Source organism: Protopterus annectens, chromosome 13.part0, assembly GCF_019279795.1.
Source record: "Protopterus annectens isolate FY-2018-M chromosome 13.part0, PAN1.0, whole genome shotgun sequence".
Lineage (NCBI taxonomy): Eukaryota > Metazoa > Chordata > Ceratodontiformes > Protopteridae > Protopterus > Protopterus annectens.
Window position 1 is genome coordinate 570,352,717 of NC_056747.1, and position 17,500 is coordinate 570,370,216.

Here is a 17,500-nt window from a genome sequence, read left to right on the forward strand (position 1 = left end):
GGGGTGTGTGTAGAAGCAAATCTGTATCTGGTTCTCATGTCTCTATGAAGACAATTTGAAAAAGAGCAAAAAAAAAAACAGAATTATTATTTCTTTCAATGGCTAAGACATGTTTTCTGAAAGCATTCAAACATTTTTGAAATCTGAGACAGTAATAAAGATAAGACAAAGCCAAGCAGCACAAGCTGTACCATAAGTCTTAGCATGCATAACCTTCCTTTTAGGTTAACCCAAGTCTGAGTGTGGCTGTCAGTCTGGGAAAACTGTTCCTATTAAGAGGGTAAAATTTCAGTATTTGAAAATGTACATAGTTTTGTCTTTTTATTTGTGTTTGTGTGTTAGTGTCAGGTTAATAGGTTTCAGGTGGAATGTTTGTTTTTTTTTTTTTAGTTTGACGGTTTTCAATAAAACACAAAGTTTTGTAAGATGTGATATAGGTTCAAATGGATATGACGAGAACAACTGTATAAAAGATCAATCTGCCAAGCATTTCTGTATGCATATAAGATGAAAGCTGGAATTAGACACTTGGAAAAAAAAGCTGTTACACAAAGGGTGGGAATAAATTTTTAACATGATGCTTTCTATATTATCTTTAAATGTAAATGGTCTCACACATGTATACAAAAAGAATGAGTAGTAAACTATATCAAAAATATAGAGTGCAAATAGCGAAGCTACAGAAGACACATTTAGAAAAAAATGAACGTGTGAATTTCATAAAGAAAGGTTTTCACAATAGTTACTTAGTGAAATACCTGGGACACGGGAAAACAGCAGTACTTATATTAATTGCAAGAGGAGCTCCAACAGTGACAGAAGGGGATAAAAAAGATAATAAAGGTAAATCTGTAGTACTAAGGGGCTGCTGGCATGTATTTATATTACACCTAAAACTGCTACAATGGAGCTTATGAAAATTCTGGAAAAATAATCAGCTTCCAGCAGGGAATATTACTTACAGGTGGGGGCTGGAGTTTGATTTGTAGCAGTGAAGACGCATCTGTGGGGCCTAGAAGGGAAAATTAAAAATCCACCCTCCTTTGTTACAAGAAATTTAAATATTTGGCATGGAAGATGTGAATTCAGTAGAAGTTATGAGTGAATTGACATATTATTCCCCAAGCTACAAAAACTGACACAGAATATATACTTCACAGAAATGTGTGCATTTAATTGAAAGTTTTGACATGCATCCAATAACTATTCAGATCATGTGCCAATAACAACTAAAATAAAGATGCAGGGTAATGAATATAGGTGAGTATAGGAGCCTTAATTATTTAGTTCTGAAATATCCCTTCAAATTGGGTAATCCCAGACTGGCTTGTTCTATTGGATGAGAGGAACTTAAGAAATGGGTAGTGGAAATTATTTGGGAATTATTAGGGAAGATAGAAATTTCTTCTGAAAATATAACTAGGGAGTGGGATAAAAATTAAAGTGAGGTTTAAAAATAAGGTAAAAATGAAAGAAGGAGAGAGATGGATAAGAAGTAAGAAAAATTATTTTGAGGGACTGACAAAAGTTAAAGCATTGCACAATGGGGGAATCTCACAGAACAAGAAGAGAAGCAACTGAAGAATGCTAAACAGAAAATAAGGGATTACCTCGATAATATGCATGAGTTTAGAAAGATTGCTGTTAAGCAACGGTTTTGTAAGTCCAGAGTACAAAAACTTTCAGCACAATAACACAGGCAACAGAAAGTGGAAAGGGTGCTCAAGCTTATGGAGCCTATAATGAGGGAAAGCAACAAGGGATCCTGTAGAGATATTAGAAATATTTCTAAACTTTATGAAAGTCTGTATAAAGCAGAGAAATATGGAAATCAAGAAAAGGTACAAATGGAAATGTTTATGGAAGAATTAACTATGCCAAGGTTAGAGGTGGGTGAGGCTCAATTATTAACAGTTGGGATAACAGGGATATGAAATAAAAATGGTGATATGTAATCAATCCACAGGAAAGTCCCCAGGAATACATGATATTCCTGTGGAAGTTTGGAAGCTATGAGGGAAAAGCAAAGATCTGGAAGGATTTGTTTAACAGTGTTTTAAGAGGAGAAGAAGCACCAACATCCTGGAAGAAAGCAGTGGTGGCTGTAATACCTAAAGAGGGTAAAGACCCATCAAATCTAGCTTCATATATGCCCATTTCAATCCTAAACCACGATTATAAAGTGTTTATGTCTATAACGGCTAAAAGAATGGCAAAGGTAATGCCAAAACTGATAGATACAGATCAATGTGGTTTTGTGGAGGGGATGCAAACATTTGACAACATTAAGAGAACACGGATGATCCAGAGGGAAACAGAATTTAAGAAAATATCACTGCTGGTAGATCTTGATGTAGAGAAAGCATCTGATAGGGTAAGCTGGAGTTTATGAGCAGGGCAATGGAAGCATTTGTATTCCCTGATAAAATGATGAGGTTGATTAGGACGGTATACGAGGGATCAGAGGTGAAAATTAAAGTTGGTGGGTTCCTCTCGGATAATTTCTGTTTGAGCAGATGAACCAGTCAGGGGTGTCCTCCCTTCCACTATGCTATTTGCATTATATTTAGAACCACGGCAAAGAAAAGGGACTCAGAAATTCAAGGATATAATTGGTATGATCGTCAAGAAAAGCTCTCTCTATTTGAATATTGTGTTATTTTATACTTTATAAAACCAGAAAATGACATTTCAATGTTGTGCAACATTTCAAGACAGTTTCAATGGGATCTTTAGAAAAGGGTAGGAGCAAATTACATACAAAAAATGGAAATTGTGAGAACAATACATGAAGATGAGTTCTAAAAAGGCAGGATTTGAATGAGCTATGTAATTGACTGACAGTGACTAGACAAATAAGTGATGTACAATGTTTGCAACTAAAATTAAGTCAATATGGTTTGTTTTCATTTATATGAATATGACTGCCCATGTCATAAGTGATTAGGATGCTTCTTGTTTAAAAAAATATATGAGAGTTCCCCCTCTCCAAACACCCAGACTATTTAGAGAAGCACCAACATAAAATCTTAGAAATCTTATCCATTCAGGTCCTCTCCACCAGACTCCCCACATTAAACTTCAGAGCACAGACAATGTTTCATCAGTGACTGCTCCCAAACTGTGTGAATCTATCCCTTCTTTTTTAAAGATCATTTCTCCTAATTCATTTTCTAAGAACTAAAAGCAACTTTCAAGACTAGGAAAATGTAAATGATCTCTCTCTGGTCCTATAACTTAACCATTTTCTACTACTTTTCCCCTACATATCTTGCTCTGACTATCATTACGATTCTTTCAACATGCCATCTCTGATATCTACTCCATAAATAATGCAAATAATATTGCATTTTGTCAGATACCTAAGATTATAATACAGCGTGACTGTTGCCTTTATACCTGCATGTCAACTCGGATATTCACTTTGTATATAATGCACATATATACTCCCCTTTTTTCTTTCACTTTGTATATTATATAATATGCATTTTTCCCCTGGGCTTAGACTGAAATAGGGCCAGTGAGATTGGCGCTCTATTTTAGTTAAATTCAAAATAAAAACTTTAAATAAAGCGACTTACTCCTGTGTAAGTCTGCTTTATAGATGGGCCTTACACAAAGAACAAGTACTTTGGAATTGGGAAAGGCTTACACAGGAGTAAGCCACTTACAGATACATTGGATAAATGAGCCTCCACAATTTGCTTTTCAAAGTTTATTTATTTAACATTTGTTTATCAGGATAGTCTGACTGGACCACTAGTGTCCATTTTCAGCGGAGTCCTGGGGAGAAAAGCTCCATACATGAAGAAACTACATTTGTTATACAAAGTATTAATAGTAGATTATAGAGTATCATGAAAGAGACAGTTGACTAATCATTCTATAGGACAGCTAACAATTATAAAGATATAAAATTGAAGTACATTATATATAACAGTTAAGTGTAATAGAATAGATACAGCATATGTACAAGGCATTTTCATAGTAGATCATATTTACACTATATACAATATATACACAATGTAACTGTAGAACAATATTTAAGTGTGCTAAGGAGGCTTAGGGAGATAGGCTCTTGTGTTGGATTGGCCTTCAGGAGGGTGGATTACAGCTACACAGAGGCTTGGAAAAGAGATGTGATTTAAGGAGGTTTTTGAAAGTATCAGAACAGTTCTGTAGTCTGATGTTGGGAGGTAGGGTATTCCATGTCTTTACAACTTCACTGGGGAAGACTGATTCCCCATGGCTGTTTTTACATGGGATGTTTGCGATCAGAGATTTATTACTGGATCGCAATTGAAAATTTGAGTTGTAAAGATTTAGAAGTCCAGATAGGGCAGGGGTTTTCTCAGGACAGTATAGAATTTGGTGAGCTAGGTTGAGTTGGTGGTATTGTAATAAATTGGGGAACTCTAGCCAGTGTAGAGTATGTAGGGACAGGCAGTGGTGAGACCGTAATTTAGCACCGTTTGCAAATCTTACAATTTTGTTGTAACAGGTGGACAGTTTGTTTAGGTCAGTTTTATTTAGGTTTGTTAGCACTGGGGATGCACAGAGTAAAGTAGATAGGAAATGGGTTCTGGCTATAGCAATCCTAGAGTTAGAGGTTAAGTATCTAGTGCTGCGACAGAGGGTCCCTAGTTTTTTTATATACTTTAGAGATGGAGATATACGTTTGTTAAATTTTAATTGCGGATTGATAGTAAGTCCTAGTAATTTGGCCTCAGGGACTGGGGAGATGAGGGTTTTGTTGGCTGAGATAATGGAGAAGGTGAGGTTGTTGGACTTTAGCAGGAATAACATAAGTTGAGTTTCCTTTGGGTTTAGTATTAATTGTGCATTATTTAGTCAATTTTCTATCTCTGTAAAGGCTTCCTGTGTTTTTTGTTGGAGGAGTGGTGGATTGGATGCTGAGCAGATCAGGGTTGTCTCATCTGCATATTGGACCATTTCTACTTGTGTGGTTGCTAGGTAGATTTGACTTCTAAAGACGTTAAAGAGGAGGGGACTGCGAATTGAGCCTTGGGGTACAAGTGTGACAGGAAGAGAAGGGGATAGGGAGTTGAGCCATTTGACGGACTGTGACTGGTTATTTAGATAACTACTGAACAAGAGCAAGGTGTGGCTGTTGATACTGAATTCTGAGAAACAGGTTAAAAGTTTGTTATGGGAGACTGTATTGAATGCTTTCGATAAGTCTAGGAAGGTAGCAGAGACTAGCTTGCCTTGGTTCCTGTAGGAGTTAATGGCGTTGAAATTAATTAGGGCAGTAGTGGTGCTATGAGATGGATACAAGCTGTGCTGAGTGTTAGATAGGTTGTTGGAGAGAAGGTAAGTGAGGAGTTGGTGGTGAATACGTTTTTCCAGGATCTTTGATAGGGGTGAGAGGATTACTATAGGTCGGTAGTTGTAGAGGTCAGAGTAGGAGCCGCCTTTGTGAAGGGGAGTGATGTATGAGATTTTCCATAGGGACGGAACGGTGTTTTCAGTGATAGATCTGTTTATTAGCACTGAGATAGGGTGAGCTATGGCTCTGGATGCTAGCTGTAAGTATACGGCAGGAAGGTTGTCTGCAGCGAGGGTGGCTGGTCTAAGTTTAGTCAAGAGTTTTTGGACTGTTGATACTAGTACTGGTTTGAGTGTGAAGGGGGTGGACTTTGTTTGGGCTTTGGGGGGGTTGTGGGGGATACTGTGGTTAGTTGCATTAACGAGTTTAGGTATAGAGGAGGTGAAGTAATTATTGAAACTGGTGGCTATGTCTAAGTTTGTACCTTCTATGTTTGGTGTGTGTGTGTGTGTGGGGGGGGGGGGTACTGTTTTTTCCAGGCTGGAGGATTTTGTTCACTGCTGCCCAGAATTTTTGAGGGTTGTTTTTATGTTTACCTTGCCAGGAGATGTAGTGATTCTGTCTGTCTAGCTTAAATTTTTTTTTTTACTTTGCTTGAGAGCTCAAGAAAGATTTGTCTAGTTGTGGATGTTCTGTATTGGCACCAGGTTCTCCAAGCTTTGTCAATAAGTAAGGCCCTTGTGGCTTGCTACAGCCAGGGGGCAGGGGCTGCGAATTCTAATTGTCTTGATTGGGGCTAAGTGGTTGAGGATATTTAGAAATGTGATGCTGAAGTATTAAAAAGCTTTGTTTAGAGGGTTTTTTGATGGGTTACCAACTGCAGGATTTTAAGGCTTCCAAGTGATACAAAAATTTGAGACATGGTCTCATTACTGCAGATTTCAATTTGTAGAAAAAGGAGCAAATACAAAAATGCACGAGTTAAAAATTTTCTGTGTTTGCAAGACTTTTTAATTCATAAGTTTATGTGAAAAATATAGAGAAGTAATGGTCATTTCACAGATAAGTTTTGCAACTGGAGGGAAGAGCTCATAGATGTTAATAGAATTTTGCTACATTAACAGCAAGCAATCAGATTTATTAAATGTACTAAGAAAGGCCATTAGATGCAATGAGTTAGGAAACTAAAAGCTGGCCTACCCTTAGCAATGAATCACTGCTTTCACCCTCCCTCCACTTAACCACAACATCCTCAACTCCAGAATGACACTGAGACAGATAAAAAGTATGCAAAATATTTATGACATGACACAAAGCACAGGCTAGTACACAAATTACTGTTGTAAGACTGGCTCTACATACTTTTTCTAGTGACTACACAATAAGCAGAAAACACAATTGGGAAACAACCAAGCAGGTGCTTAAGGTACTGTAATTGCATCTTAAGGACCAGTAAATGTATTACCATGACAACAGACGATTACATTCCAGACTTTATATTTACAAATATAGTATCATCACTACATTATTTATACTGCATCAGAGAAATACAAACTTCACAAATAAATAGAATGTTTTCACTGTAAAGCATTTAAGACCATACCATTCCAAATGTATGGTCACAGCTAAAAATTAAATATACCTTACCTGGTTCCATTGGATATCGCAGGCACTGAGGCTGAGCTACCTGTAGACGCAGAATGAGCAACACCCCAGGCACCACCAGAACTCTGACCAGCTCCAAAAGAAGTGGCCCTTCTGAGGTAAGGCAAGTTTGAGTTATAAGGGACTATTACAGATGACCTGTGGGACCCAGTGGATGCCAAGGCTGTCTGGCCACTATTGGAAACATGGCTCAAGTGGCGCCCACGTGTAAGGATAGGGCCAGTTCCACTGCTACTCTGACAATGTTGACAGGAGCAAGCATTTGAGGAAGTAAGGGGGTAAGTGCCATCAGTTCTTCTCTGAATCTGTCTTCGGAAATGTGTATTCTTATTGGTCTGGAAAAAGGTGGTTAAATCAACAATATAGGGAAGGTTAAAGACTATCAGATCAGCATTCTGACTCCTATTCTGGTACGAGTTCTCAAGAAAAAAACAGATTTCTATTTGATATGGAGTCCAGTTTCCATCATTATTCATCCATTCCCACAGGACTCCCTTCAACAAGGCAGGTGATTGAGGAAACAGTCCTCTTCGAACACGACGTATAGTTCCTAAAAGCAACAAAAGTATGAAAAATAAAGCACAATTCTCTAAAATGGTCAGCAGCAGAAAACTCATTTGACTCCAGCTTAATGCAACTTGACGTACAAAATACTTTTAGACTGAAATGAAGGAAGACAACATCCTTCGGGTTTCTGCTCATTTAAACAGGAAAAATATATATAACAAACGTGTACAGAAATTAACTTAGATAAACTCATCTTATTAACATCATTAATTCAGAATGTCTACAAATTACAATGGTAAAAAGGTACTCACTACTAAATTTCTTTGTAATGGAAACAAACATGGCTAAATTATCCAACACAGTATCTGCCAGCAATGATAAGAGCATGGCTGTTAACATGAAGACTACTGGTATTCCCAGCTTCTTAATTCAAAACAATACAAACACATATGGGTGCTGGACTTAGATATGTAAGCTGCCACAGCCCAAACTCAATTTGTGCCGAAGTCCATCCTTCTTTGTATACTTTTGCTTCTGTGGTCTCCAACCATCAAGTCTCCCCCCATCTTTACAGGTGTGTACTAAGCTAATGACCACTGGGGCCTTTTTAAGCCCGGCTATAAACTCCAATTCTCTGACAAGTTCTGGTACCCTTAACAAGTTGTAAGCAGAAGCTTGGGAGGTGAAACATTTACAAGCAGCGGCCAGAGAGATTAACCATTTACAGGCTGCTTATGTCCATTAGAGACACAGGTGCCAAATAGGGGATAAATTTCCTGTTCCCCATCTAATTGTCTGAGATGAAGTTGAATGCTTATGGAGGAACTTTCATATCAATGGACAGCCTGTTCCAGAGAAGAGGAAGTCTCTGGGATACATACCTGTCAATCCAACAGGTCCTACTGATAACACAGGGAAGGTTTAAGTCATTAGCGCAGGTAATTCTGATGTCGTTTGTTTTGTTGATATGCAAGAGATCCATCAGAGTGAAGTCTAAAGATGCCTTGTATGCCAGTCATACACCTCCCCTCAACAGCCTGTAGGAAACATAATACAAGGGACAGGGCTTTGATGTGGTCTGCAAAGGACATGTCATTTACATCCAGTATTCTTTCAGGATGTCACAATTATTGATGTGCCAAGGTTAGGTACATACCAAAGTGTCACTGTACTAGTGTGATGAATGCCAAATGCAGTGGAACAATGACATCCTTGGATATAGATGGCATACCTTTGTTTATAGGCTGTACAGCACAGAATGATTTCCTTACTAGTGTAGACATATGAATATCAAAGGCTAGATTGCTATCTATGTGTTTTCCCAGGTCCCTGACTACCAGGTTGACTCTTAAGGGTGTGCTGTCAATATGATAGTTACCATGGATGGCTGACTTTTCAAACAGTACTATTATATATTTCATTGTATTTAGAGATGCTTTGATCCAGGCAGCCAATGGATTTGCACATGCCATCATCAGCAACCCAGCAATGAGAATGTTTTTTTCCTGTAAATCCTTGGTGATCCTCCTTGGATAAGGAATATGGGTCCCACATCACCACAAGGGTCACTACATCTCAATGCACATGCCCTCTGTCATGTGAGGAAAGCTACTAAATTCACGGCTTGGGGAGCTGTACACACGCACCATGATTGCTAAACATCAATTGCCCTCCTCTGATGGACTGCAGAATAGGATGGCCTGATGCTGACCTTTCCCTATGAAGACACATGCCCATTCTTCCCATGTCAGCTCCAGCACAGGCTTGTACCAGTAATCAAACACGGGTCACCCAAACTGTATGCAACTAGAGCTTTATTGATCTGAAACAATGGAACTGGCTTAACTTAAAAACTAATTGAACTTTCCACAAACTGGCGAACCAAAGGAGAGAAGCCTCCGACCAGAGAAAACCAACCTTGTAGTTTTTTTAAAAAAACAGTTCTTGAATTTATTCAATAACAAACACAGATGCAGAGTTAAAAAATCCACAAGTACCACTAAGCGCTTTTCGTCATCCTGGGTAGGGTGACTTCTTCAGATAAAATATGGGTAGCAGCCTCCAGCTTATATAGTACACACTAATCCATAAGACAAGTAATAATACCATAATTGATTTAATTGCTTCTGTTACTAATTAAGCAATCAGCCCTTAGGGTTTAAAGGGGCGATCCTACTTGTCAACTTCTGGGACATGGATGTATAAACAGGGCTGTAGTTTTTTAAAAAATGTTCCTGCCCTATTCTAAAGTTTGTAGAATTTATCTATAAGAGTAGGTATAAAGTACCCTAAGTATAGACTTTGTTTAGTCTACCCTTATATGTTGGTCTTGAAATGGAAATAAAACCATCTTTATTACCTTATAATAGTTATAGTAGGATTTCTCCCCAGAAGAACGGTAGAATATCTTTTTCCTTCTTCTGGATGGTGTAAATTTATTTATTGACACGGACATATTTTCCGGTCGTTCCTACTCTAGTCCGGAATTGATGAATTTTATATTAAAAAATAAAAAATGAAAATAAAGGACCCAAGCTGTATCCTTTAAAGGGATAAATATTATTTCTTATAATTAATGTGGAATTGACTCCTGATGTCAACCTGATTACCAACCTGGTTAATTAATTCATACCTTTAAGGGGTACTATCATCTAAACCACAAAGACTGACCATAGAATTGAATAGATAAAGTGAAGTGCACTCTAATTACTTTGTTAAGTGTGTATTTTACTTAATATTTTTTATGTAAAGTTATAGCTTCTGTTATTGTTTCAACATTAGCCACCCATTCGATACTATTTTAACAATCTTAAAATGGTAGCTTAATAAAGTGCCCCTGGAAAATATATCAATGTATAGTGATTGAGTAATAGGACTAAAAAGAAAAAGATGTTATCTAGTCAAGCTTTTCAGCTTTAAAAGACATTGAATATTACAATGGTCATTCAGTCCAGGTTCCATAAAGGCTGAACTGGCTTAACTTAGCAAGGTGTGGTCAACTGCAGCCCAGCAGAGCAGACTGCCCTGTGGCAGCAGCTGTACAACCACACAGTTATATACAAAGTAAGGAGGTGTAGGAGGGCAAAGCCCCCATGCCATGATGTGGGGAGCAGAGTCCCTTATGTAAATGCATTTGTCTGTATTAAGGCAAGAACAAAAGCAATAGGTAACTCAGCTCTTTTCATGCTGACGTTTAATAACACTTCATTTCACTGTCTTCATGCTGCAGTACAGGGCACAGCACAGGAAAACAGTACACAGCTGACAGAATTACTGTTGCTTTTTGTAATTTACTTACCTAGAAGACTTAAGTGAATGGCAGGACCAGATGCATTCCATATTTGTAGAACATATGATGTTAACAAACAGTTCATTTAGTGATTACCAAAACATACCAAACAGGCTTTCTTTTGTGATCACTTGTGTTTTTCTGCAATGAGTGACTGAGTGAATGTGCACACAATGGTTTATGATCAGTAAAGTGAACATTCATAATTGTTTATACTGATGAGTGCTGATATGATCACACATTTTACTTTACATTTGGGTGTGTATGCATACAACATAAAAAAATGTGTGTGCACTTACACAGACACTGGTACACGCAAGTGCAGGAAACATGACCATACTCACAACCAGTCAGAACGCTAATCGAAAGTAAATGAAGGACTCTAGATGCTACAGAAAATTAACAAACTGAAACAGTTGCAACTAAATTACATATATAATCCTACACAACACATACAATGTTTTGCAAGGGGGCCCTTGTTCACCCCAAACTCCTGTATCTCTAATTACACTAACTCTACAATTGTAAAGCAATGGGGAAAGAACAAAGTCTTCACCCTCACTTAACTGCAATTGTACAAGCAGATCCATGCAAAAGGATAAGACATGACAAACCAAAACCTCAATATCGTCAAATATAGTCTATCAGCAATCAAACAATAGTGGGGAAAGGCCAAGTCCCTTATCCTGACTTCATTCTCATCTTACCACATAGCTTTCTATCAGCAGTGATCCGATTAAATATGACATCAGCTCACTGCTTCGTCATATTTTACAATCAATGACCAACATATGAATTTAAACAAACTAACTAATAAGCAATTTGTCAAGTAGAACTGTTCCACAGTAGCACTACCAACTCAAATGTAAAAACATAAATCAAGCCCCCCTCCACCCCCATCGTACACACACAGAAATATAGACAGGTAAGAAAATATTCGTGTATATGTGTGGGTGTATACACACACACACACACACACACACACACACACACACACACACACACACACACACACACACACACACTTACAGATCCCATTCAGAACAACAGAAAGAAACTTCATATGATCGACTTTCCGAAAGGTCAATGCTTTTGAATGCAGACTGCAGTACAGCGAGGACTGGGGAATTTACCCTTTCCCCCATTGTAGTGTGATCTCAGCGTTGGTATATATAATATGCAGGGGGTGTGGGGGCTTGCCTCCCTGCAAAAACGTAGTTTTCTTCCCTCAACTGACTTTTCAGAAAGTCGATCATATGTATATTATTATACAGACACATTACATATCTATATATCTATATATATATATATACATATATATATATATATATATATATATATATATATATATATATATATATATATCTATATATATCATACACACACACACACACACACACACACACACACACACACACACACACAGAGTAGATATAAAAAGTGTACACATCCCTGTTAAAATGCCAGGTTTTTGTGATATAAATAAATGAGACCACAATAAATAATTTCAAAACTTTTCCCACCTTTAATGTGACCTATGATCTGTACAATTCAAATGAAAAACAAACAAATCTGTTAGGGGAAAAAATATAAAAAATAAAAAACATACAATAAGCTAGTTGCATAAACGTGCACACCCTTAAACTAATACTTTGAACACCTTTTGATTTAATTACAGCATTCAGTCTTCTTGGGTACACACCTGCCATCAAGTAAATTAGAGAGACTCTGATTAAAACCAAATACAGTTTGGCTGTCCTAGTTGGATTTTTCTGACATTTACTCAGTTGCTTGATACAGCAAAAGCCATGGTTCGCAGAGAGCTTACAAAGCATCAAAGGGATCTCATTGTTGAAGGGTATCAATCAGACGAAGGGTACAAAAAAAAATTTCCACAGCATTAGATATACCATGGAACACAGTGAAGACAGTCATCAAAAAGTGGAGTAAATATGGGACAACAGTGACGTTGCAAAGAAAGTACAGTTGCGTACACTTACCATAAATGTAGATGTTCGAGTGTATTCACTGTTGCAGTCATTACACATTACATTTGGGTTATCTGCTTGCAGGTAGCCCTCAGTCGGCCTGATTAAAAAAGTCTTGGGTCCTGCATCTGTTGCTGTCTTCCATGACGTCAGGCCGTCAGGGGTATAAAACATGCAGCTGATGCCATTACATCAGTTTTTCTTGCCCCAAATGTCAGGTGCCCCACTAATGTGAAGCAATTAAATTTTAAAAGCACAAAGATATACCTCCAACCAAAATGCAAATACACCAAAAAGGCTTTTAAGCATAGTAAACGAAAGTAGAGGTATATCCAAAATAAGTTATGGGGCTGGAGGGAGGGTAACCAGGACTGTAAAAGTGAATACACTCGAACATCTACATTTATGGCAAGTGTACACAACTGTACTATGTTCTTAGTGTTTAACTGTTGCAGTCATTACATTTGGGTAGATTTCCAAAGCTATGGTTGGGAGGAGGAATTTAGATAGCATTAAGGCTAGCTATAACGCCCTGCAAGACTGCAGTGGCAAAGCCAGCTCTGGATTTAGAGAAAATTGGCAAACGATAATGCTTGGAAGTATGTACAGAACTCCAGGTAGCAGCTTCTAGGATGTCCCTTGGTGGGGACACCTCTGAGAAAGGCTGTAGAGGTAGATGCAGCTCTAGTGGAGTGAGGTCTGATCCCCTGGGGGATAGGTTTTCCATGGTGCTTATAGCAGAAATGAATACAATGGCTTATCCATTTAGAAATGGTTTGCTTTGAAACCGCCTTCCCCACTGCCCCTGCAGCAAAAGCCACCAGCAGCTGTTCAGATTTCCTTTGCGGTTTAGTCCTGTCCAAGTAGAATCTAAGTTGTCTGTGCACATCTAAGGAACGCAGTATCCGTTCCCCTTTATTCTGTGGATTGGGAAAGAAGGCTGGCAAATGAATGGACTGATTAAAAGCCACACTGGACACCACCTTGGCCATGAAGGATGGATTAGTTCTGAGGGACACCCTTCCGCATGAAAAATGATGAAAGGCTCCACTGCCATAAGGGTCTGTAATACAGATACCCTTCTAGCTGAAGTGATTGCTAAAAGGAAAGCCGTTTTCCAAGAAATAAATTTTAAGTCTGTAGTAGCAGCTGACTCAAAAGGAGGTAGAGTGAGTTTCTCCAAGAAAAAGTTAAGGTCCCAGGCTGGGGTTGGAGCTCTCCTGGGTGGTCTCAAATTTTTGGCCCCTCTGAGGAACTGCTTGAGTAGTGGATGAGAGAAGAGAGGAGATTCTGTGTTATAATGAGCTGAAATGGCTGAGGCGTGGATTTTAATGAAGGAAAAAGACATGCCCTTGCGAAGCATCTCAGTTAAGTATTGTAAAATCGGAGGTAAATTGGGCGCTGCTGTGCTCATCCCTTGAGATTGGTACCAAGCACAGAATCTTTTCCATTTTTCAGCATAAGATTTTCTAGTACTACGCCTCCTTGCCTCTAAAATATCATCCCTCACAGGTTTGCTGAGAGATGGTAAAGGAGAGTAAGTAATTAGCCAGGCTGCAAGGTCCAGTGCTAGTAGCTGAGGGTGCAGAACCTGGTTCTCCTGCTGAGACAGCAGGGAAGGAGTCTGAGGCAGGTGCCATGGAGATAACCATGACACAATGCACAGGATGGGGTACCAGGTGTTGGCGCGGCCAGTCAGGAGCAATCAAAATCATCCTTGGTTTGTCCTGTTTGATTTTTAGTAGTACTTTGGAGAGCAGAGGGGGGGAAGGCATAGACTGATTGTTTTTTCCAGCTGAAAGACAGAGCATCCACTTTCCAGGCTTGTTTGTGGGAAGAACATGTGCAAAATTTGTCCAATTGGTAGTTCTGGGGAGAGGTAAACAGGTACATATCTGGGCTCCTCCATTTGCTTGTCAACATGTTGAAAATCCTTGGTTCCAGCTTCCACTCGTGTGGGTCCATGAGGTTTCTGCTTAGTCTGTCTGCCAGTGTATTTAATTTTCCTGGCAGGAATTGAGCTTGTAGGTGCACTTGGTAGCTCAAGGCTGTGTTCCACAATGCCATGGCTAGTCTGCAGAGGGGGTAAGAATGTGTACCCCCCCTGCTTGTTTACGTACCACATAACAGTGGTGTTGTCCGCATTTACTATTAGATGTCCTGGAAGAATGTGGTCCTTGAAGGCTGTCAGAGCATTCTGTACAGCTAACATTTCTTTTTGATTGATATGCAGGTGCATTTGACTTGGTTCCATTTGCCCTGAATGCACTTCCCTGCTAGGTGAGACCCCCATGCATAGTCTGTGCGTCTGTTAGGGTTTGAGCGGCAAGGAGTGGTGTGAAAGGTAGTCCCTTGTTTTGGTGGCAGGCCTCTGCCCACCAAAGGAATTCTAGGCGTAGGCAAGGTATGATATGAATCATTGTTTCTAGGTCTTGAGAATGTTGACACCACAGGCTTTTTAGATACCACTGTAGTTTCCTCATATGTAATCTTGCATATGGAATTACAAGAATGCAGGAGGCCATGAACCCCAAGGCTTGCAGTATTTGTCTTGCAGATAGCAGGGTTTTTGTGGCCACTTGTTTGAAGTAGGTTGTCAAATGAATTTGTTTCTCTGGCGTGAGGTAAGCCATCTGGGAAGTTGTATTCAAGCCTGCTCCCAGGAATATAATTTGTTGACAGGGTACCAGGTGCGATTTCTTTTCGTTTACGGTGTAACCCAGACAAGTTAGAACCCTCTGTATAAAGGCCAGATAATTCAAAAGTATGTTCTGGCTTTCTGCCTGAATTAGACAATCGTCCAGGTATGGGTATATTTGAATATTTCTTTGCCTGCAAAATGCAATAACTGGAGCTACGCACTTTGTGAATATCCTGGGCGCAGTAGATAAGCCAAAGGGCAGGCAGAGAACTGATAGTGCGTGTAGCCTGCTTTGAAGCATAGGTATCTTCTGCAAGATTCCCTGATTGGGATGAGCAGGTATGCTTCTTTTAAATCTAGTGTTGCCACCCAGGCATCTTTGCCTAGCATAGGAAGTAACTGGTGAAGAGTCAGCATCTTGAATTTTGGAATCTCCAAAAAGGTGTTTAGAATAGACAGGTCCAGAATAGGACCCCATGAATTATCTTTTCTGGGTACCAGGAAAAGTCTTGAATAGAAACCTTTTCCCTTTTCCTCTTCTGGTACCAGATGAATAGCCTCCATGCTTAAGAGAGAAAGTACTTGTTTTTTGGCCTCTGCCCACTGATTTGTGGGTAGGTCCGGCCACCCGCTTGGTGTTGGCAACATGTGGAAGTGAAATCTGTATCCCTGGGACACTATATTTAAAACCCATTTGTCCTGGGTAATGAGATCCCAGTTCTTTGCATGAAGAGCAATCTTTCCCCCCAAAGGGGCAGTCAGTTGATAAGTGCTTGGAAGTTTTAAAAGGAAGTCATGGAGACAGTTTTGCTTAGGGGGGAGCGGCGCCCCCCCCCCCCCTCACTGCTTAGTTCTTTGTGTCCCCTGGAACTGAAACCTGGGGTTTTTGCTGTGTCTGGGTTTGGCTTGAGAAGACCAGGAAGGGGCTGGAAAGGACCAATTCTTAGAGGGCCAGTGCCTACTAAACCCAGGAGGCTGAACTTGTAAAAAAAATCTTTATAACAGTTTGCATAGATTAAGCTTGATCTTACATCTTTTTAAGAACTTACTCAGTCTCGTTGCCAAACAAGCGGTCCTGATTTAAAGGAGCCTCCAACAATTTAGCTTTAACATGACTAGGCAAAGATTGCTCCTTAAGCCAAGCATACCTTATGAGCACAGAACCAGTAACAGCAGCCATGCAAGAGGTCTCTAATGAATCAAAACCGCATTGCAAAGTATGTTTTTCAACTTGTTCAGTAGAATGCATTAAATCCTGTAATTCTTTATTTTCCACAGTCAGGAATCAACATCATTTTCTGTTTAAGCAGTCCAATAACATGTTGTTGATACCTGAACATATGAAACTGGCAGTTTAAAACCCTAATGGCCAAGGTTGCAGAAGTGTAAACCTTCTTACCCCATCTATCCAGCGCCCTGGAGTCTCTATCAGAAGGGGTAGGATTTTCAACAGTAGCAGCCTTAATGTCCTTGGGCCCCTGTGAAATAGTCTCTGGATCTGCAATAGGATTTTTAAAAAGGAACTTGTGGGACTCGGGGACCCTGTAGTATCTGTCAAGTTTGCTGGGAGCAGGAGGCAGGGAATCAGGGGCCAAACTAGATTCCGAAAAAGCATCAACAATGTCTAGTACAGGAGGAATAGCTAAAGGCCTATGCTGAGGTAGGAGGAAATCCCTAAGCCTCTTTTTTGAATCAGAAATATCCTGGCTTTCACAGTGGAAATGTTCCCTTGGGGTATGTAAGGTTTGCCCAAAAGAAAAATCCTCAGGAGGGGAAGCAGAAGGAATGGAGTCCTCTGCATCAGAATCTTCATAAGTAGATAAGGGCAAATCCAGATCATCAGAAAAAACAGAATCCCGATCAGAAGATTCATAATCTACTTCAGTCCTAGGCCTCTTAAAAGGGGGAGGCTACCCCTGATTAGAGCTATTAGATCTTCAGCCATTCTTATCATTTGATTTTTAAGCATAGAGTCCTGAGCATGTTGCCTGGGTGTTGTTTTTTTGGGCATGGATCGAGATTTAGGCCTAAGTAAAGAAGGAGGGGTCGGTTTAATATGCAAGTCCGTAGGCCTGAATACACCCTCGGAAGCCGGTGACTGCACAGCGGCTTCGGACCCA

The 17,500-nt window shown here is 39.5% G+C and overlaps 1 protein-coding gene across 5 annotated transcripts in view; it reads right to left on the reverse strand.

Annotated features, from left to right (window-relative positions):
* DTX2 (deltex E3 ubiquitin ligase 2) overlaps nucleotides 1–17,500 on the reverse strand; it is a 1,297,167-nt gene that overhangs the window by 700,920 nt on the left and 578,747 nt on the right. For all 5 annotated transcript variants that reach the window (XM_044054219.1, XM_044054221.1, XM_044054218.1 and 2 more), the window contains exon 3: nucleotides 6,938–7,505. In XM_044054219.1, the coding sequence (XP_043910154.1) occupies nucleotides 6,938–7,505 (568 nt within the window). The remainder of the gene's footprint in view (nucleotides 1–6,937; nucleotides 7,506–17,500) is intronic.